The following is a 22,620-nucleotide window of genomic DNA, read 5'->3' as shown; positions in this document are numbered from 1 at the left end:
TCTATCTTCATGACAGATCTGTCTGTTCTCCTGACTATACTATCCCTAATTACTGCTACATTTCTCTTATTACACCCCCCCCCCCCCCCCCAAAACTACGGTGCCACAGTTTGGTTGCTCATCCTTCCTCCAGCCCTCACTCTTATCCAAACAGGGAGCAAGAATCTCAGACCTGCTGGACAAGCTCAAGGGCTGAGGCTGCTCCAGCACTGTCTCTTGGATCCCACTAACTGCCTCGGTTGCAGTCACACCATCTTGTCCCTGACTATAGACTGAATTTGAGGTGGCTAATCTAATGGGTATGACTACCTTCTTAAACAGAGAATTCTGGTAACTTTCCCCCTCCCTGATTTGCTGCAGTGTTTGAAGCTCAGATTCCAGGTCATCAACTTTGAGCCTGAGTCCTCGAGCAGCCAACACTTGCGGCAGATATGGTCACCAGAAACCACAATGGGGTCCACCAGCTCCCACATCACCTGGCCTTGCATCATTCCTTTATTTAATTAGCTGTAATTTAGTGACTTTTATTCAACCACTACAAAAGCCTTACTTGCTACTTACCTGTGCCTCCTTGCCAAAGCATCAAGTTCCCACTCCTAAACTACTTCCCTCACACAATGGCTACCCTGCTTTGACCTTGCTTTACTTTTATTTGAAGCGATTTGGTCCACCACTAATGCGCCGATCCCCACGAAACACTCCTCTTTTAAATTCTCCCTGATGTGTGAAGCTCCTTCCCTCCCTCCCTCTCCCCCTCCCAATCAATTGGTCTGCCACTAATCTTTTCCATCTTTATAATTCTTTTATTGCCTTCTGTTGTTTTCTCAAAGTTTTGTAATCCTCTACCTTTCCAATAATTCCTGCCCTGTTATCTGCCCCTCTTTTACTTTTATGTTGGCTTTGACTTCTCTTGTTAGCTATGGTTGCGTCGTCATAGCTTGGAGTGCACAGAAAGATCCTCTTTCTGAACTGCACGACTTTCTGAGTAGTATTTATGCTTCAAGTTGGTCTCATCTTCCATCCTCTCAGACTTTTTATTGTCCTTCCCTTACTTACTTGCATTTTAAAACACTTGTTTCTCCATTTCTCACATCTAGCAAAAGGTTATTAATTTGACATGTTAAATTTATTTAGACCATAAGACAAAGGAGCAGAAGTTGGCCATTCGGCCCATTGAGTCTGCTCCGCCATTTCATCATGAGCTGATCCAATCTCCCCTTTAGTCCCATTCCCCCGCCTTCTCACCATAACCTTTGATGCCCTGACTACTCAGATACCTATCAATCTCTGCCTTAAATACACCCAATGACTTGGCCTCCACTGCCGCCTGTGGCAACAAATTCCATAGATTCACCACACTGGCTAAAAAATTTTTTTTGCATCTCTGTTCTGAATGGGCGCCCTGCAATCCTCAAGTCGTGTCCTCTCGTACTAGACTCCCCCACCATGGGAAACAACTTTGCCACATCCACTCTGTCCATGCCTTTCAACATTCGAAATGTTTCTATGAGGTTCCCCCCTCATTCTTCTAAACTCCAAGGAGTACAGTCCAAGAGCGGTCAAACGTTCCTCAGATGTTAACCCTCTCATTCCCGGAACCATTCTAGTGAATCTTCTCTGAACCCTCTCCAACGTCAGCACATCCTTTCTTAAATAAGGAGCCCAAAACTGCACACGGTATTCCAAGTGAGGTCTTACCAGTGCCTTATAGATCCTCGACATCGCATCCCTGCTTCTATACTCTATTCCTCTAGAAATGAATGCCAACATTGCATTCGCCTTCTTCACCACCGTCTCGACCTGGAGGTTAACCTTAAGAGTATCCTGCACAAGGACTCCCAAGTCTGTTGCATCTCAGAACTTTGAATTCCCATTTAAATAATAGTCTGCCCGTTTATTTCTTCTACCAAAGTGCATGACCGTACACTTTCCGACATTGTAATTCATTTGCCACTTCTTTGCCCCTTCTTTGCCCATTCCCCCAATCTATCCAAGTCTCTCTGCATGCTCTCTGTTTCCTCAGCACTACCAGCCCCTCCACCTATCTTTGTATCGTCAGCAAACTTAGCCACAAAACCATCTATTCCATAATCCAAATTGTTGATATACAACATAAAAAGAAGCGGCCCCAACACAGATCCCTATGGAACATCACTGGTAACCGGCAGCCAACCAGAATGGGATCCCTTTGTTCCCACTCTCTGTTTCCTGCCAATCAACCAACGCTCTATCCACATATGTAACTTCCCCGTAATTCCATGGGCTCTTATCTTGTTAGGTAAGATGGCTAATGGCTAATGTTGTCCCACTTTTCAAGAAAGGAGGGAGAGAGAAAACAGGGAATTATAGATCGGTTAGCCTGACGTCAGTGGTGGGAAAGATGCTGGAGTCAATTATAAAAGAGGAAATTACGACACATTTGGATAGCAGTAGAAGGATCAGTCCGAGTCAGCATGGATTTATGAAGGGAAAATCATGCTTGACTAATCTTCTGGAGTTTTTTGAGGATGTAACTATGAAAATGGACAAGGGAGAGCCAGTGGATGTAGCGTACCTGGACTTCCAGAAAGCTTTTGATAAAGTCCCATATAGGAGATTAGTGGGCAAAATTAGGGCACATGGTATTGGGGGCAGAGTACTGACATGGATTGAAAATTGGCTGGCTGACAGGAAACAAAGAGTAGTGATTAACAGGTCCCTTTCGGAATGGCAGGCTGTGACCAGTGGGGTACCGCAAAGTTTGGTGCTGGGACCGCAGCTGTTTACAATATATATTAATGATTTAGATGAAGGGATTAAAAGTAACATTAGCAAATTTGCTGATGACACAAACCTGGGTGGCAGTGTGAAATGTCAGGAGGATGTTATGAGAATGCAGGGTGACTTGGACAGGTTGGGTGAGTGGGCAAATGTATGGCAGATGCAGTTTAATGTGGATAAATGTGAGGTTATCCACTTTGGTGGCAAGAACAGGAAGGCAGATTACTATCTAAATGGAGTCAAGTTAGGAAAAGGGGAAGTACGAGATCTAGGTGTTCTTGTACATCAGTCAATGAAAGCAAGCATGCAGGTACAGCAGGCAGTGAAGAAAGCTAATGGCATGCTGGCCTATATAACACGAGGAATTGAGTATAGGATTAAAGAGTTCCTTCTGCAACTGTACAGGTGAGACCCCACGTGGAGTATTGTGTGCAGTTTTGGTCTCCAAATTTGAGGAAGGACATTCTTGCTATTGAGGGAGTGCAGCGTAGGTTCACAAGGTTAATTCCCGGAATGGCGGGAATGTCATATGTTGAAAGGTTGGAGCGACTGGTCTTGTATACACTGGAATTTAGAAGGATGAGAGGAGATCTGATTGAAACATATAAGATTATTAAGGGATTGAAAGGTTGAACAAGTTAGGTCTCTATTCATTGGAGCGTAGAAGGTTGAGGGGGGGATTTGATCGAGGTATTTAAAATGTTGAGAGGGATAGATAGAGTTGATGTGAATAGGCTGTTTCCATTGAGAGTAGGGGAGATTCAAACGAGAGGACATGATTTGAGAGTTAGGGGGCAAAAGTTTAAGGGAAACACGAGGGGGTATTTCTTTACTCAGAGAGTGATAGCTGTGTGGAATGAGCTTCCTGTAGAAGTAATAGAGGCCAGTTCAGTTGTGTCATTTAAGGTAAAATTGGATAGGTATATGGACAGGAAAGGAGTGGAGGGTTATGGGCTGAGTGCGGGTAGGTGGGACTAGGTGAGATTAAGAGTTCGGCACGGACTAGGAGGGCCGGAATGGCCTGTTTCCGTGCTGTGATTGTTATATGGTTATATGGATTGGACACGCTGGAGGCAGGAAGCATGTTCCCGCTGATGGGTGAGTCCAGAACTAGAGGCCACAGTTTAAGAATAAGGGGTAGGCCATTTAGAACAGAGATGCGGAAAAACCTTTTCACCCAGAGAGTGGTGGATATGTGGAATGCTCTGCCCCAGAAGGCAGTGGAGGCCAAGTCTCTGGATGCATTCAAGAGAGAGTTAGATATAGCTCTTATAGATAGCGGGGTCAAGGGATATGGGGAGAGGGCAGGAACGGGGTACTGATTGTGTATGATCAGCCATGATCACAGTGAATGGCGGTGCTGGCTAGAAGGGCCAAATGGCCTACTCCTGCACCTACTGTCTGTTGTCTATTGTCTATTAGCAGCCTCATGTGCGGCACCTTGTCAAAGGCCTTCTGAAAATCCAAATACACAACATCCACTGCATCTCCCTTGTCGAGCCTACTTGTAATTTCCTCAGAAAATTGCACAAGGTTTGTCAGGCAGGATTTTCCTTTAAGGAAACCATGCTGAGTTCTGCCTTATCTTGTCATATGCCTCCAGGTACTCCGTAACCTCATCCTTGACAATCAACTGCAACATCTTCCCAACCACCGATGTCAAGCTAACAGGTCTATAATTTCTTTTTTGCTTCCTTGCCCCCTTCTTAAATAGCGGAGTGACATTTGCAATCTTCCAGTCCTCTGGAACTAGTCCAGAATCTATCGACTTTTGAAAGATCTTTGCTAATGCCACTGCAATCTCCACTGCTACTTCCTTCAGAACACGAGGGTGCATTCCATCTGGTCCAGGAGATTTACCTACCCTTAGACTATTCAGCTTCCTGAGTACTTTCTCTATCGTAATTGTGACTGCTATTAATGATTTAGACGAGGGAATTAAATGCAGCATCTCCAAGTTTGCGGATGACACGAAGCTGGGCGGTGATGTTAGCTGTGAGGAGGATGCAGGGTGACTTGGATAGGTTAGGTGAGTGGGCAAATTCATGGCAGATGCAATTTAATGTGGATAAATGTGAGGTTATCCACTTTGGTTGCAAGAACAGGAAAACAGATTATTATCTGAATGGTGGCCGATTAGGAAAAGGGGACGTGCAACGAGACCTGGGTGTCATTGTACACCAGTCATTGAAGGTGGGCAAGCAGGTACAACAGGCAGTGAAAAAGGCAAATGGTATGTTGGCATTCATAGCAAAAGGATTTGAGTACAGGAGCAGGGAGGTTCTACAGCAGTTGTACAAGGCCTTGGTGAGACCGCACCTAGAATATTGTGTGCAGTTTTGGTCCCCCAATCTGAGGAAAGACATTCTTGCCATAGAGGGAGTACAGAGAAGGTTCACCAGATTGATTCCTGGGATGACAGGACTTTCATATGAAGAAAGACTGGATCGACTAGGCTTATACTCATTGGAATTTAGAAGATTGAGGGGGGATCTTATTGAAACGTATAAAATTCTAAAGGGATTGGACAGGCTAGATGCAGGAAGATGGCCCGATGTTTCCGATGTTGGGGAAGTCCAGAACGAGGGGTCACAGTTTAAGGATAAAGGGGAAGCCTTTTCGGACCGAGATGAGGAAAAACTTCTTCACACAGAGAGTGGTGAATCTGTGGAATTCTCTGCCACAGGAAACAGTTGAGGCCGGTTCATTGGCTATATTTAAGAGTAAGTTAGATATGGCCCTTGTGGCTAAAGGGATCAGGGGGTATGGAGAGAAAGCAGGTACAGGGTTCTGAGTTGGATGATCAGCCATGATCATACTGAATGGCAATGCAGGCTCGAAGGGCTGAAGGGCCTACTCCTGCACCTATTTTCTATGTTTCTATTTCTCTTCCCTGACACCCTTGAATGTCTGGTTTATTGCTGATGTCTTCCTCAGTGAAGACTGATGCGAAATACTCGTTCAGTTCCTCCGCCATCTCCTTGTCTCCCATTACAATTTCTCCAGCGTCATTTTCCATTGGTCCTATATCTACTCTCACCTGTCTTTTACTCTTTATATACTTGAAAAAGTTTTTAGTATCCTCTTGGATATTATTTGCTAGCTTCCTTTCATAGTTTATCTTTTCCCTCTTAATGACCTTCTTAGTTTCCTTTTGTAAGCTTTTAAAAACTTCGGAATCCTCTGTCTTCCCACTAATTTTTACATTCTTGTATGCCCTCTGCTTTGCTTTTACTTTACCTTTGACTTCTCCTGTTAGCCACGGTTGCATCCTTTCTCCATTCGAAAATTTCTTCTTTGGAACTGCTGCTCTGTCGTCCTTCCCGCTAGTGTCCCTTTCCAGTCAACCTTGGCCAGTTCCTCTCTTATGCCACTGTAATTTCCTTTACTCCACTGAAATACCGACACATCAGATTTCGGCTTCTCTTTCTCAAATTTCACAGTCAACTCAATCATGTTGTGATCACTGCCTCCTAAGGGTTCCTTCACTTCCATCTCTCTAATCACCTCTGGTTCATTACCCAATACCCAATCCAGTACAGCCGATCCCCTAGTGGGCTCAACAACAAGCTGTTCTAAAAAGCCATCTTGTAGACATTCTACAAATTCTCTCTTGAGATCCAGTGTTGACCTGATTTTCCCAATCCACTCTCATGTTAAAATCCCCTACAATTATCATAACACTGCCCTTCTGGCAAGCCTTTTCTATTTCCTGTTGTAATTTGTAGTCCACATCACTGCAGTAGTCTGGAGGCCTGTAGATAACTGCCATCAGGGTCCTTTTACCCCTGCGATTTCTTAGCTCAACCCATAAAGATTCTGTACCTTCCGATCCTACGTCAACTCTTCCTAATGATTTAATATTTCTTGCCATTTAAGCCACGCCACCCCATCTACCTACCTGCCTATCCTTCCGATATACCGTGTATCCTTGGACGTTCAGCTCCCAGAGATATGCATCCTTTAGCCACATCTCAGTGATGGCCACAATATCAATAGCTGCCAATCTGTAACTGTACAACAAGATCATCCACCTTATTCCTTATGCTGCGTGCATTTAAGTATAACACCTAGTATAGTATTTGATACTTTTTGCATTGATTGCACTGCAACTCATCCCAATGGCTGCAAATTGGCTCCATCACCTGCCTGTCCTTCCTGACATCCTTACTGCTCACTATCTTAGACCTATTTCTGTTTTCCCTCTCCTCCGCTCCATCATTCTGGTTCCCATCCCCCTGCCAAATTAGTTTAAATCCTCCCTAACAGCTCTTCCCACCGGGATATTGGTCCCCCTGGGATTCAAGTTATTCCTTCAAGTAAATTCATGTTTTCTTTCAGTTCAACTTTTGCAGAAAGTTTTATAGAACAGTGATCAGTACTGCACTGGACAATCCATTCAGACCCATTGATCATGATACCAATTTATACTGAATGTTTCTCTGTGTATCTACATCCCCTTCATGTGTCTGTCTTTAAAAACTCTTAGGCTACGTCCACACTAGATCGGATAAATTTGTAACTGAAGCTTTTTCACTTTGTTTTGACCATCCGTCCACACTGAAACAGCGTTTTCTTCCCCCGAAAACGGGGCTTTTCTAAAACACTCTCCAGAGTGTGTAAATCTGAAAATGCCAATTGGGCGGTGTAGTGTGAAGCTTTTTTTTTATTAGTTTTTCAAAACATTTTACAAAATTAAAAACCCCAAATCCCAATGGGGAGCATTAATACAGTGCAAGATTAAGCATACAATAACAATATGCTACAAACGAAGAGAATTTAACAAAAAAGCACCTAAATTAAAGACAGTGAAGCTTTTTAAAAACGCTGTCATGATGTGCCAGAACAGATGGTGGCGGCAGCGTGGCATTTCATTGTTTTCTTGAACACAACCTCCAACACCACAACAACGATGGCGGATGACTTCAGGAGACTATCCCTGAACAGACAGTTAGTGCAGCTTTGCAGTATGACAGAGCATTTTAACCCCCCACACAACCCCCCCCCCCCCCACAATTTCAGAACAGACGGCAATGAAACTGAAGCCAGAAGAGTTAGAAATGTACTCAGCAAGTACTTTGACCCATAACTTACTGAATAAATAAGTATACCCACTTTACCTTGTTTTCTGTCCTTGTATGAAGGTGGTTTACCTATTCATACAAGAACTTCTCTGACAATAGATGTGTAACAGCCTCATGTAACATTGTATGGAAATATAAGATAACACTGATGCAGACATGTTTTATACATTTAACAAGGTGCTTTATTAACGTATTGCTTGTGAAAACATTCAAGGGATGCAATTGTCACTACTTCCAAAATGTCATTTTTTAAGTAGTAGCTTGTGTTTGGTATAGACATGAAAATGTTAAGGCCAAAAAAGGAAAATTGTAAGTTTCACTTTTACTCAGGTAAAATCACTTTTGCCCAGTAACTCGTTTTATTGCACATGTTAAATACAGCAAAATAATACAGAAAAACATGGCAAAAGTAAAGGTAAACAAATGAGGTAACAGCATATTTCACTTTTGCCCAGTAACAAGCATTATTGCATTTAGTTGTAGCTGTCGTCCCTTTCATTGGTGAAGAGATTATGGCTGTAGAAAATGTTTCCAGGGGACCCTCTGTGGGTGTGGGGAGGATGTTGGTGGGGCCACCCAGGGGTCTGTGTCTGTATGTGTAGCTATTGTAGTGGCTGTGAGGCTGGTATTGTTTCTGAATCCAAACTTGCATTTTACCCTAGATCCTATGCACCTTTATTTTCTGAACCATTCTACTATGAGAGACCTTATCAAATGCTTTACCAAGTTCCATGTAGATAATGTTCACTGCCGAACCTTCAGCAAGCTCCTTTGTCACCTTTTTCGAGACAGATATTTCAGATATAAACAACGGTGCATGCGCACCAACTGTAATCATCTGCTCACGAGTGCATGTACAAGTATATCATAACATCCCCCTTTTTATCAAAACAAAGAAAAGGAACAATTGTATTAACAATTAAACTCAGTTTCTCTGGATTCTGCTTTCCAGTATATTTTAATGGAATTAACTTTTAAAGCATTCATTAATCATGCCTTATGTCTCTTATGCCTGTCACAAATAAATACCATTCATTATTTCTGTTTGTATGAGCATATATGCAAAGTATAAAACATACTAAAATTTGAGCATATATGCAAAGTATAAAACATACTAAAATTTGACTTTAACTTCAAACTACACAACCTCAAATAGGACATGGTCCTTCTTTGAGTATAAACATAACATTAAAATGCCACATAGAGTCACAGACTTAATGTTCATGCAATTATTCAATGTGGGACAAAGTCTTCTAGATATTGTGGTCTTTTCACTGTGCAGCCAGAGCGAGTTTTTACTGTTTTGTCTGAGTCCTGTTGTTTGTTATTTGCATGTTTCAAAGTTTGTGTTGTGTCATTAGCCTCTGCTAGTGTTTGGCTGTGCGCATTTGATGCAGTAGGCACATTGTGGTCATTGATCTCAGTTGTTCGACCAGATTTTGCCTGTTCATGTGATTAGCTTTTCAGGCAGTTCCTTGGCCGTCTTTCGTAGATGTATGTAATTACGTCGGTAAATCCCAGAAGGGGTTTGAACTACATATGAATGCTCATCACGGTGCCAACACACAATTGCTTTCTCCCAATTCTTTTTACCTTGCACCAGGGGTTGCATGCGCATGGTATCCCTTTGGTCGAGTGGGGCAAGATCTTTGGCTGATTTGTTGTAATTGTCAGCCTGCTGCTGGACGCATTGTTTCATACACTCACATTTGCATACAACTCTGGGTTCCAGTAAACTTGCTGTTGTTGGCAGGAGCGTGCGTGTGCAGCGATTCATCAGATGCTGGGCAGGACTTGTGCTGAGTCCTTGCGAAGGTGTGTTGTGAAGGTCTAGAAGTGCGAGGCGGGCATCCTTCTACGCCCAAGTGTGACGAATGAATTCTTCCCTTCATTTGCTTTCGCTCACTTTGCAGTATGATAACATGCTCACCTTTGAAGATTAAGCTGTCTTGGACTGCGAGCTTATCCCTATAGCTATAGTAAGGTGTGAGTTGCTCTGGTAGTGCGGCACGTTCACTCAGCCATCCGCTGATGATTGTGCATTTCAACATCTGTAGTGTGTCATCTTTCGCTGTTTCTATGCGAGTAGCATGTTAACTTCATCGAAGCTGTTCTCTTGACCTGGAGTACTGCTAACTGTTCGCGATAGCGTATCCGCGAGGTGCATGAACTTTCCTTGACAGTAGGTGATGTCGAAATCATAGCTCTGCAGGCGAAGAAGCATTCCCTGTCGGTGCTTTGGTGCCTTCACCAACGGCTTCTTAACTATCATTTCGAGCGGCTTGTGATCGCAGAGTACTCTTGTGAAGTGGCCAAAAGTGTATTGATGAAAACGCTCAAATGCAAAAACGATTGCGAGCATTTCCTTTTCAATCGCTGCATAGCGCGTTTTGGTGTCCGTTAGCGCTCTGCTTGCATATGCGATTGGACGCCCTTTCTGGAGGAGTGCTGTCCCTAGGCCTTTGTTGCTGGTGTCACATTGGTTGGTTAGCTCTTCCTTAGAATTGTAGTATGCTAACACTGGTGCTTTGAATACCATCCGCTTGATCTTGGAAGAGCATTTTGCTGCTCAGCTGACCACTCCCATGCCTCATCTGGCTTTGTTAGCTGTCTTATTGGCTCAAGGGTATCTGAGAGACTTGAGAACAATCCAACCAAGACCTCAACGGTGGAACAGGCGGGCAAAGTTATTTGGAACTCAACGGCTGTGAAGGCAGATGAAGGCTGCAACAAATTCATCAGCTCCAATTGTCATGGTGTCCATGCCACTGGAATCAGTTGGTTGATTTGTGAAGTATCGTGTGCTTCTTGGAGTGCAACATCAAGTACACGTTTAACAAATACACGCACAGGTGTTTTCGCTCTGTGATAGATCAATGGAACGAAGACCACCATTCTTGACCTTGAGGAATAGCCATGACAACGACGATCTGAGAGACTAGGTAGAAAACGGCTCAGGTAGTTGACAAATCTGATCAATCGCTGCACTCCCTGCACATCTGTGGGTGCTGGCATGTTGAGACCATCAGCAGCCTTTTTAGGATCAGGCTGAAGTCCCTCACTTGTAATGAGATACACCAAAAAGGGTATCTCTGTCGCTCTGAAGACAGATTTGTTCTTGTTGAGCTCGATATGCTGCTCAGCACAATGCTGTAATAGTTGCTCAAGTTTTACATCATGATCGGCGATTGCCTTTCCCTGCGTTTCCCCTTTTCCATACACCAGAATGTCTTCTGCAATGCAGTCACTCCCAGTAGTCCTTCCAGCGCCTGAGGTAGTTTGTGCTGGAAGATCTCTGATGAAATGCTGGTTCCAAATGGAAGTCTGAGCCATCTATACTGTCCGATAGGTGTGTTGAATGTGGTGAGCACACTTGATTCACTGTCCAGTTTCACTTGCCAGAATGCAGAACTCGTATCAAGCTTGCTGAAAACCTTAGCCTGGTCAAGATCTGGCAAAATGTCCTCTATCACCGGAAGGGGGTAGTGTTCTCTCCTCAGCGCTTTGTTCAATGGTCGAGGGTCAATGCATATATGAAGTTTGCCGTTCTTCTTCTCTGCGACCACTAGCTGGCTAACCCACCTGGTAGGTTCATGGACTGGAGCTATCACCTTGAGGTCTACCAGTTGATCCAGCTCAGCTTTCACTTTCTGCTTCATAGCGTGAGGTAGACGTCGTGGGCATAACACCGTGGATTGAACTTCCTCATCAACCTGCAGGTGGGCTGCACCCGGAACCTCCCCGAGCACATCATTGAACACCCCTGCATAGTGTTCTTCTGGTGTGCATTGTTTTTCTTTAAGTGTAGATGCATGCACTCTGCAAAAGTTGTCATCGTTGACCGCAATCGGCTTCATTTGTTGGCTGGCCCTGCTTCCCAGCAATGATGTAAAGTCATCAGTGACCATGACAAATTCGACAGAATACTTGCGGTTCATCATGGGGTTACGCAATTTCACTCTGCACATCCCTTCTGCATTCATGGTGGTCTTGTTCCACCATGAATCATCTGCTTTTTTGTGCATTGTCGTAGTGTGTGATCTACTCCTTCCAAGTATTTGTGGGGTAAAACGTTAATGCTCGTCCGCTATCGACTTGGAAGTCTATCGGCTTCCCATTGATGAGTATCTGTGCGAATACGTCATCCTTTGTCTTCAAACTGTTGACCATCAGTATGACATTGTTGATGAACTCAGTGCTGCTGTTACTGTCGGTTTAGTCATCACTTTGTGCTTCCACACCATGCATGGGCTTCTGCTTGCATACCTTTGCAAAGTGATTTTGAATTCCACACGCCTTGCACACCTGTCTGTATGCTGGGCATTGTTGCTTGTCTCTTGCATGTTCCGTGCCACAGTACTTGCAAGGGTTCACTTTGCCTCTGTGGCTGTTCAAGGTGCCTTTTGCTCTGGCTCCACCAGTAGCACTAGCCTTCTGTCCAGGATGCTTTGAACCTTTCTTGTTAGCGCGAGGTTTAATCTCATGGTCAGTAGCGGATCTGCTGTATGCAGCGGTGCTGACTGCTTGTAGGTGTGATTCAGCCATTTCTGAGCTTTTACAGATGTCAGTGCAGTTATTGAGCATTAGCTTTCTCTCTTGTAACAGACGTTTTCTGGTTTGGGAGTCGTTAATGTCCGGTACAATCTTGTCTCTCAGCAGACTGTCTGACATACACGAGCAAAAATTACTTGTCGTTGCAAGAGATCTAAGGCTGGCAAGAAACGATTCAAAGGCCTCACCTTGTTCTTGTTGCCGTTTATTGAACAAGTACTGTTCATATGTCTCATTTTTCTCACTGATAGCATATCTGTCAAATGCAGCTAAAATATGTGTGAGGTCTTGGCTTTCAGCCTCATCTGCGAACACAAATGTTGTAGACCTCAAGTCCTGATGGTCCAATTGTATGCAAAAATAATGCCGTCTGATATGCTGGAACTTGTTTGTGCAGTTTTGCTACGACGCTGTAGTTAGTCCACATCTGCCACCATGTCTTCCATCCATCTATCAGTCCGCAGTTGACCGTCATGGCCAGTGGCAGGCGAATGCCGCTGACTGGGGGAGGACTTCTGCCCCGACCATGGTTTCCTGGCACGGGGTCGCCCGTGGGTGCTAGGTGCCGTTGAGATTCTGCTGTCTTACCTCCAGACATTGCTACTGCATCCGTCTCTATTTGTGGTTAGTTACTCGTCTTGGATGACATTTTTCTACTCTTAAACTCACCCTCTGATGTTTCAGAGTTGCGCTATTATTATGCTGCCAACTGCAAGTTGAAAGAATCGGGAGCTGTGATTGAAAAAAGCAATTTTCCGAGCACCACCACTGCCACCATGTTTTGAGACCGATATTTCAGATTTAAAAACAATGGTGCATGCGCACCAACTTTAATCATCTGCTCATGAGTGCATGTTCAAGTATATCGTAACATCACCTACTCAAAGTAAAACCATGACCTGCCGTGCACAAGGCTGTCCCTTTCCAAATGGCCATACATGCTATCACTCTATATCCTCTGCTGTTAGGCTTAGGAAACTAGATTGATCTGCATTTGTCTGCATTTAATATCACTCTTCTCATTTCCGTGAATAAACAATGTTTTGAGAATCCCTGATGGAGACATTTTAAAGAATTATCAAAGGATTTTGAATTTAGAAAATTGACAGCAAAGAATGAGTGTTGTGTATAATTAAATAAAACTTTTGTTACAGGCTTTACTGTAAAAATCACAGTGGAAATGATGAGCGAGATGAGGAGGATGAAGAAAGAGAAAGTGTCTCACGTTGTGCAAGGGAGCAAGAAGCTGATGATCGAGAGGTACATGTAGGGTGTGGGTCATTTGCATGTAATAAACATTAAAATACTCGGCTCTGGAGGAAAAGAAATTTCTTCAAATGAAACTGCTTGTCTACAAAACAGAATGTGTGTTTTGTTTCACTACCCTGCATGGTGTGATGGAGCTGCTGTGAAGAATGCCTTCCTAGCGCTATTTCCCCTTGTGACTGATGCTTAAATTGTATTCTTCAGATGAGAGCGTCACTGGTTAGAACTACTCTTAGCACGAGGATTAGGAATGGGAAGTCATGACAATGATGCCCTGGTGGTGCCAGTTATACCAGCTGATCATTGTCACCTTCTTAACTTCTGTCTTGGGAGTTGTACAAAGACATAAGCTAGGTGGCACTAATTAGTAGAATTTTATCCCAGATTTTTTGTGGAAATTACAAACCTTAGGTTCTGGCAACTGAACTATCACAAGCCCTAATTAATTATTTACATGTGTAATGTTTGATGAGTGAATTTGCACATAAGTTTATGATCCTCTGTTGTGCTGAAGTTGATTTTGGCACTGTAGTCTGGGATTAGTAACATATCTAATGCATTTCCCTAGGCATGGGAAATAAATGATTGAGCTTCAATGGTTTAGTTGCTCAGGAACACATCAGGACATGGAGAGTGAACTTGCAAGGGGACTGTCTGCCCAAAATAAATATCCACCCTCTCAAAGCCTGTCTTTGAGTTAGCAGATGTGTGCAAGAGATAAAAGCTGGCATTCATGTTATCACTACTGATAGATTAGTTAAATTTCAAAACGTTATAAGTAATAGTCATTTTTTGTTTGTTCATTAGGTCTTAGAAGAGGTATAGAAAAATGCATTCAAATTCCTTCTGATTAAATGGATGCCTGAATCTCTAGAGGTAATCTTGCATGTTGAATGGGTTGTCAGACAGATTACTGTGCCAATAACTTTAGCCAACTGTTCTTTTTTCCCCTTTATGTTGAACAGAAAAACTAAAAAAGGAGCCTTGGATACAGAAACGTGCCAAGAAAATGCCTATGAACTGAGTGGAAGTGGCTGGTATATTGTGCTTAAACTGCTCATGGGCTTGTGAGGACCTTTAAAAATAATCCAAAGATCGTTTAAGAACGTATTTTATTCTGGCAATACTCCTCATTCTGAGGGGAAATATAGTGAAATCGCCTAGCTAATATACCTGCTTTTTTTCTGGAATGTTCCAGAAGTGGATTATTAGACTATTTCTATTACATCCTTCTGAATTTGTTTTAGTGAAATGAACTATATGGGACATGTTGCCTTGCCTGTACTCAGCATAATGAAGACTGTAAGAGGGAACATGTATATGTGTTTTTGATACTTCTGGAGTTTGAGTTTGAAATGAAAATCTCCAGCCCAGGACTGGAATCGAACGTTTGCAGCACCAATATCTTATTTAGCACTCAGTGGTTTTCAAGTTTGTAGTTCTAAACAATAAGCATTTACAGCTTTGATGCAGCTGCTAACAGTCATTCATCTGTTTAGTGAAATGGTCCAAATGTCAGTACTGTCAAAGCTAGGTATCAGGCTGTGGATCCGGCCACTTCTTCACACAGCTGTGAATTGACAGCATCTCCTGAGGTTGGATTGGTAAAACTCAAGTGTTTGTGGACCTAGTTCTCATGTGCTATCTGGCAATAACTGATTAAAAAGAACAGAGGAGACAAAGAATAGACAAGACAGTTTCCAAGTTTTGATATCTCCACTTTAGAAGCACGAAATTGATCCAGTTTTTATTGGGCAGAGTATAATAAACCTTCAGAAGTTATTGACTAAATTTGCAGTCTGATCATCCACAGAAGTCTAATTAGTCATTACAACTGGCCTAATCTCAGCGAATGGCATTGATGAAATCATGTTTTAGATTAGATGTTGAAATCAGTGTTGTATTTTGCTGCAAATTTGAAGATGTTTTTGACTATTAAACAGCATTTGTTAGGTGTATGAATTCCATGTTGGGTTTCTTTCTGTATTTGTGATTTTCCTTAAAATTAAGTTGTACAAACTGTAAAAGTTAAGACTTCAAATTAAAAACAATGTTAGACAATTAGTTTACTTCTGATTAGAAAGCAGTGCTAATTCTGCCTTGGTTTTTTTTGCCAATACATCACCTATATTGATGTTAGAAGTGGAAGCAAGACAATTTGAGGATAAGTTAGTATCGGTGGTGGATACACTGCACCAGACTCTGTTTCAGTCTTTTTATGGTAGGTGGTTAGGTGTTAAACAAAATAATATTTTTTAAAATATATATATTATATCTGTCCTCAGTATTTAAAGGTATCTGATTTCTGATGTCCCTCATTTTCAAGTGTTCTATATGTTCAGATGAATGTTTTACATGTTAATTTTACCAGCAACTGTAATTTTTGACCATATATTGTTGGTCAAAATGAATTGTGCTTCTGGTAAACGCTTTAATTTTCCGTAGCTTGCTTGTGCTAATATTAGCAAACACTTACCTGTGATTTTAATTTTCTTTTAAGCTTTCACTTTTAGAAGCTTATAAAATATTCCATGGTTTTCTTTGCCAAAACAGTTGGAGGCTATTACTTTTTGACAAGCACACAATGGCTGGGATAAGCTTGGTATAATTTTAAATGCTGCAATGGCAGCAATGTACTAAGTTCAAACTTCTAGTGCATACTTTACAAAGTCAAATGATTGTAATAGTGCTGTATTGGAAGCTTCCCTCTGTATCATACAGGGGTGGTGGTATTGGTGACAAAGATTAATAACAAAATTCCACATTGCCTGCACATTCATTGCATATTCATTTCGTGGAACAGAGCAGATTAAAGTAGGGATCTTTGGACTCTGAGCAAATCTCTTTACTTTCTGTATTTTCCTCCCAGTTGGTACTATGGGCCAAATTGGTCAGTGGTCCTGTGTAACAGGCAACTCCAGAAATGACTGTAGTTTGAGCATGATAATATTTCCTTTGGATCAGCAGAATAACAACACTTTGGTCTTGCAGTAAATATGGCTGTTCCTTGTCACATCTCACTCACTCTAATCCCTGAAGGGTCATCTCAGCAGGTTTATTATCATTGACTTAGATGACATGAAATCCATATTGCAGCAGTAGTACAATATTTAAACTCAGCAATGAGCAACCATATTTATAAAGACATAAAATTACCTTAAATAGTGCAAAAAAGAAAGGAATAATGAGTTAGCATGCATGGACCATTCAGAAATCTGATGGAGGGGAGAAGCTGTTAATGTGGAATATAGAACAGTACAGCACAGGAAAGGGCCCTTCAGTCCATGCTGTAATGCTGAACCAATTAAATTATAATGGCCAACTAAACTAATTTCTTCTCTTTACACAATGTCCATATCCTTGTGTTTCCTTCACATTCATTTGTCTATTTAAATATCTCTTCAAAGTCCCAAATGTACCTGCCTCTACCACCACCCCAGGCAGCACATTCCAGACACCCACCACTCTGTGTATTTATAAAAAAAAAACAACTTGCCCCTCACATCTTCTTTGAAAATACTCCTCACCTTAAATGTATGCCCTCTGGTATTAGATACTTGGAAAAAACTCTTGGAAAAAGATATTGTTTATCTACTGTATCTATGCCTCTTGTAATGTTAAAAAACCTCTACTAGATACCCTTCCCTTGGACAACATTGGTGGCGTGGAGCGGGGAGACTTTCAGCTTGGGCAACTGCCGGTCTTCTATATTAAAAAAAAAACCTTGCCCAGGCTTGCGCCCTGGAAACTTTCCAAATCCATGGTCTATCAAGACTAACGGAGGCCTACACTAGATAGCCCCTGAGCCTCCACTGCTTCAGAGTAAACAACCTAAGTTGGTCCAACCTTGTCATAGGACATGCCCTCTAATCCAGACAACATCCTGATAAATCTCTTCTGTATCCTCTCCAAAGCTTTGATAGCCTTTTGAGGATGGATTGACTAATGGTATGCAATACTCCAGATGTGGCCCAACTAGAGTTTTATAAAGCTGCAACATTATTTCCAGACTTATGAACTCAGTGCCTCAACTGATGAAAGCAAACACTGTTGAGGGTTTTGCATTTAACAGTGTAATGTCTCTTTACATTTGACCTACCAAAGTGCAACACTTCATATTTGGCTGGGTTAAACTAAATCTGTCAGTATCCACAGCTCCAGTAATCTTCGTACCATCTGCAAATTTACTAATCCACCCATCTACATTTTCATGCAGGTTACTTATATACATCACAAACAGCAGAGGTGTCAGTACAGATCCATGTGGAACACCACTAATCACAGACATCCAGACAACTGCCCTGTCGTCAATGGGCAAGTTAATTCTGAATTCAATTGGCCAATTCACCATGGATCCCATGCATCTTAATCTTCTGGATGAGCCTCCCATGAGGGAACTTGTCAAGCACCTTCCTGAAACCCATGTGGACAATATTCCCAGTTTTGTCTTTGTTAATCACCCTTATTAGCTTGTCAAAAAATCAATATTAAGTAAGACGTGACTTGCCCCACATATGGTTTTCCAAATGATAGTGAATTGAATTGAACAGTAGATGTTTAATCTGTGTCTTGTTGGAATTGATCATTGCCTAACCATTCAGTGTTGTGCTTGAGTGCTTTGTTTGCTGAGGAGTTGCAGCTGCAACTGAATATTCTGTAATCATGAGGAAACATTTCCACTTACAACTTGAGAATGGAAGGAAAGTGATTTTTAAAGCAGCTAAAAATGGTTGGGCTTGGATGCTCTCCTAAGAAACTACTGCAGAGACATCCTAAAGCTAGAATCATTTTGGTTTGACCTCAGCTATTGGAATGCTTCCTGGGGCTTCCTTAATGCCACTGATAGATCTGCCCTGATATTGAGGCAAGCATCCCCATTTCACTGAAGAAATTCAACTTTTGCTCTTTGTGGCAGGTTTGATGAGTGATGTTGGATACTGAAATGTACAATCCATTTGTATCCTTCCTAATTTTAATGTTGCTTTATTGAACATGGAGGAGTGCTGAGGGAGAACTGTGGTTAGAATCATAACCCATATTTTCTGTCCTTGTTCTTTTAATTCTAACCCATTCTAAATTGTTGTACTCTCCAGCCCCTAATCACACTGTCCATACCCAGTTCCATTTCACTCTCTGATCTCTCCCCATACTAAAATTAAACAATGAGCTCTCACCATCTTCATTCTCTGAAATATTCCACTCTTTAAAGAAAGCACCTTAATCATTTTCACAAAAGTTATTAATCAATTATTGCGCTGAAGCAGATCTATTTTTTAGCTACAATTATTTTTTCAAAATTTGTTTGATTATTTTAATTGTTTTTAAATGTTCGGCTGATGTTGGGAAACAATCTATTGCTCTTTACTCTGTTAAAAGCCTTTTGTAATCTTGGGATATTGAACTGGAGAACTCGGATCAGTTAAGTAGTAAATTTAAACCCCTTTGCAGCCTGTCTGGCCATTGCCCTGTCAATCTGCATGTTATTTATCAGTTCAGCCCAACATTGCTGTCTTTAAAATTTGTCATTTAATACCTCATCTATTTGCCATTTTGTTGGTATTTTTTTTTATAAGCAGTCTTACTATTTAAAGTGTATTTATTTTCCCTATTAATTATTTCTTAATTTAACTAGACCTCTATTCAATCATCACATGTACAGTCCTAGAGTCATAGAGAAGTACAGCACAGAGACAGACCCTTCAACCCATCTAATTGATGCTGAAACCATTTAAACTGCCTACTCTTAGTGACCTGCACTGGACCATAGCCCTTCATACTCCCTACCATCCATGTACCTATCCAAACTTCTCTTAAATGTTGAAATTGAGCTTGCGTACACATTTTTTGTGCTGGCAGCTCATTCTACGATCTCATGACCCTCTGAGTAAAGAGGTTTCCCATCATGTTCTCCTTAAACTTTTCATATTTCACCCTTAACCCATGACCTCTGGTCCCACCCAACAAAGAATTCCAACAGATCCTCTTGCATCCTGTCATCAGAATATTGTCTTTTCCATCAGAACGCCCCAATTTTTGTCATCTTCAACTCTGTTCTAGTGAAATTAGGTCAGGTAGCAGGACAGCTCAGGAACAGGACCTTCGGCCACATTGTTATGCCAAACTAATTCAGCTCATATCTCAATCCCCTTTGTCTGTGCATGGCTTATCTCTGTCCATTCTCACATATTCGCAGTGAATCATGGAATATATTATTTCATGATTCAACACAGGCTTATGAAGCAACATATTCATAATGGTCCTAATGAGAGTAATCTGCCTTTTTGTTGATCTCCACATGGTTCATTCTCCTTAACTTTGTGTGGCACTGTTTTAGCTTTACATTTTATGTGAGAGGTCTGGGCCATCTATGATCAATTTGCATTTGCTAGATTTCTTCTGTCATAGCGTGTCAATGTTTAATTTTCAGCCATTGTTGGAAGCTCCCCCATTTTGTATGAGTTGATGAACTTGCCTCCCGCAGGAAGTTGTCTTGTATTTTGCTGGTCCTCTGACAGAAAGTCCCTTTGCCCCTCCTAATAGACAAGATTGATTTTCCAGTAGCTGTGGTGGTGATCACAATCTCATTATATTGTATGGTCCAGTATTATCGATGAGTGACAAATTAAGACACAAAAGAATTAAAGAATGTATCCAGATGTTTGAGATGCTGTCTGATGGTGAAATATTCCAACCACAGCATTTGATATTTGAAGTGATGGGATGGATGTAATCAGTTTGAAAATGAAAAAGCATTGAACTTTGAAATTCCATGCAGAGTAATTGCATCAGTCACATTGTCTCACTGTAGTTTGAAAGCTATGATTTATTCTTTTTCCACCAAGCAGTGTACTCCCAAATCTTAACTGCCAATCATCTGCTAATGAGAATTGTTTCCTCCTCTTTACCCTTGCTAAGATATGGTTTGAAACAGTACCTACGCAATCCTGTAAATGTGTAGAGGAAATATGTATTTTCTATTCCTATAAGATTGGTATTCCTGGTATCTTTCCTATTGCATATCTGGTTGGTAATAATCTTCAGTAATGGCAAAGCTGACACTGCAGCACTACACCTTCTTACTTCACTGATTTGATTTTTATTTATTGATATCAACTGGAGAATAACTAGCTCCATTTTGCACCCTGCACAATGGCTTACCACAGTTCATTTTGATTTTTGTAAAGCTGGAAATTGACACTTGCCAAAAGCTAATATCAGAATTTACACTGGCTATTTAGACATTGCACTTCAACTGAGGTTTACATTCAATAGACATCTAAGTGCCTTAAACATGAAATAGGAAGACTGTGTTGAAGTGGGGTGAATTTGGGCTACAAATGAATCATTCCACATGGGTGTAATGAATTTTCTGGTTATCTGAGTTTTCATATGATCCTTTCCAACCCAGATAAGGGAGAATTTATTTCCTGTTGACTTTAGTACACCTTCCATGAGCTGAAAACATTTCAGTAGATACCATTCATCTTCAAATGCAACCTGAATGGGAATTTAATCATTATTTTCTCTGCTTTCACAATGCTTGCTGCAGCTTCTGATATCTTTTCTTGAAAAGAATAGATTTACATAGTTTATCTTGTTCTATAGAGATTTTGATACCTCTGCTTCAAAGAGACATCAGTAATCCAGAGCTCTAAAATAACTCCAAAAAAAAAATGCAGTTCACATCTCAAGGAATATTTGAGCTGTTGGAATGGCATGCAAGTTTATTTGGTTCACTCATGATCAATAGGCAAAGGCACTCCTTGGTTGGTCTATAGTCCCATATTATAGACTTTGACTTTTGTTTTTCTGCCTCCTGAAATGGCTGAGTAAGTTACTAGGTTGTATTAAAATATCAGAAAGAAAATTGCAGTGGTTCAGAATCAGGTCCATGCTTTCCTGGCAGTTGGGATGGGCAGTAAATACTGGCCTTGACAACAGCACCCATACTCGAGAATGAAAGTCGACAAGAGATGGCTTCAAGATTTGGAAAGTCAACTAGCGATGATGTGTTTGTAAGGTACATTATGTCCATTCATATGTTGATATTAAACATGCAAGTGGCCTTACCACAACTGTGTACAGTTAATTTAAAACTGCTCATTGATTAGAAAATTATGTTAATAAAGTGTTGGTTTAAATCTTAAGAGTTGGTGTGTATGGCCTGGTTACACTTGAACCAATCTTTGAAGCCACTAATTTTCTCATGGTGAATTATCTATGGAGTATTTGGAAACTTTCACCTTTGTTCCCAAGACTATACTGTGTAGCATCTGTATTAGCTGTAGGTCACTCAGAGTTGGAAAAGCTTAATTAAAATCTCCAGCATTTTTACTGTTAAGTAATTGTTTAATAGTGATTCTGTTTGCATGCAATGATGGAATGCTGAATCAAATTAGGACTGAAATTGTAAAATGTTCACTGATGTCAGATATTGAAGCTTTGAAACCTTGTTGAGATAAAATTGCCTTTGACATTCGATAAAATGCACCAAAAATGTTACATTCCCACTTTTATGTATTTAGTATTCTCAGTTGAAGTATCATCATGTAACTTTTTTTGCCCACAACACTTGTCAATGAATGTTTTTAATAAAAGTGTTTCTGCCTTACATTGTTTTGCTTATCAATGTGGTACAGGTTACAGAATTTAAATCCATCCCAGAACTGAGTTTTTATGTTGATTCCAAGCATCTGGTCTGAGGAAATAAGATGAGTGATCTTCAGGTTGCAAATAGTGCTGTTCAAAGTAAATTTATTGTCAAAGTACATATATGCCTCCATATACAACCCTGAGATCTATTTTCTTGCAGGCACACTCAATTAATCTGTAAGGAAATCAGTGGAAGACCGCACCTGCTCGACGTTCAACCTGTGTGCAAGAGACAACAAACTGCAAATACAAAATAAAAATAATAAGCATGGTTAGCACAATGCTTTCTAGTACCAGCAACCTAAAA

The 22,620-nt window shown here is 41.2% G+C and overlaps 1 protein-coding gene across 7 annotated transcripts in view; it reads left to right on the top strand.

Annotated features, from left to right (window-relative positions):
* Positions 1–22,272, top strand: part of phf6 (PHD finger protein 6) — a 117,120-nt gene extending 94,848 nt beyond the window's left edge. For 6 of the 7 annotated variants that reach the window (XM_073057725.1, XM_073057728.1, XM_073057730.1 and 3 more), the window contains 3 exons: positions 13,550–13,655; positions 14,469–14,537; positions 14,627–22,272. In XM_073057725.1, the coding sequence (XP_072913826.1) occupies positions 13,550–13,655; positions 14,469–14,486 (124 nt within the window). In that variant the 3' untranslated portion in view covers positions 14,487–14,537; positions 14,627–22,272. The remainder of the gene's footprint in view (positions 1–13,549; positions 13,656–14,468; positions 14,538–14,626) is intronic. The other variant, XM_073057731.1, reaches the window with a different exon arrangement.
* The last annotated feature ends 348 nt before the right edge of the window (positions 22,273–22,620 follow it).

This window comes from Hemitrygon akajei, chromosome 10 (genome assembly GCF_048418815.1).
Source record: "Hemitrygon akajei chromosome 10, sHemAka1.3, whole genome shotgun sequence".
Classification (NCBI taxonomy): Eukaryota; Metazoa; Chordata; class Chondrichthyes; order Myliobatiformes; family Dasyatidae; genus Hemitrygon; species Hemitrygon akajei.
Note: the sequence above shows the minus strand (reverse complement) of the source record. Positions and strands in the feature narration are given on the sequence as shown.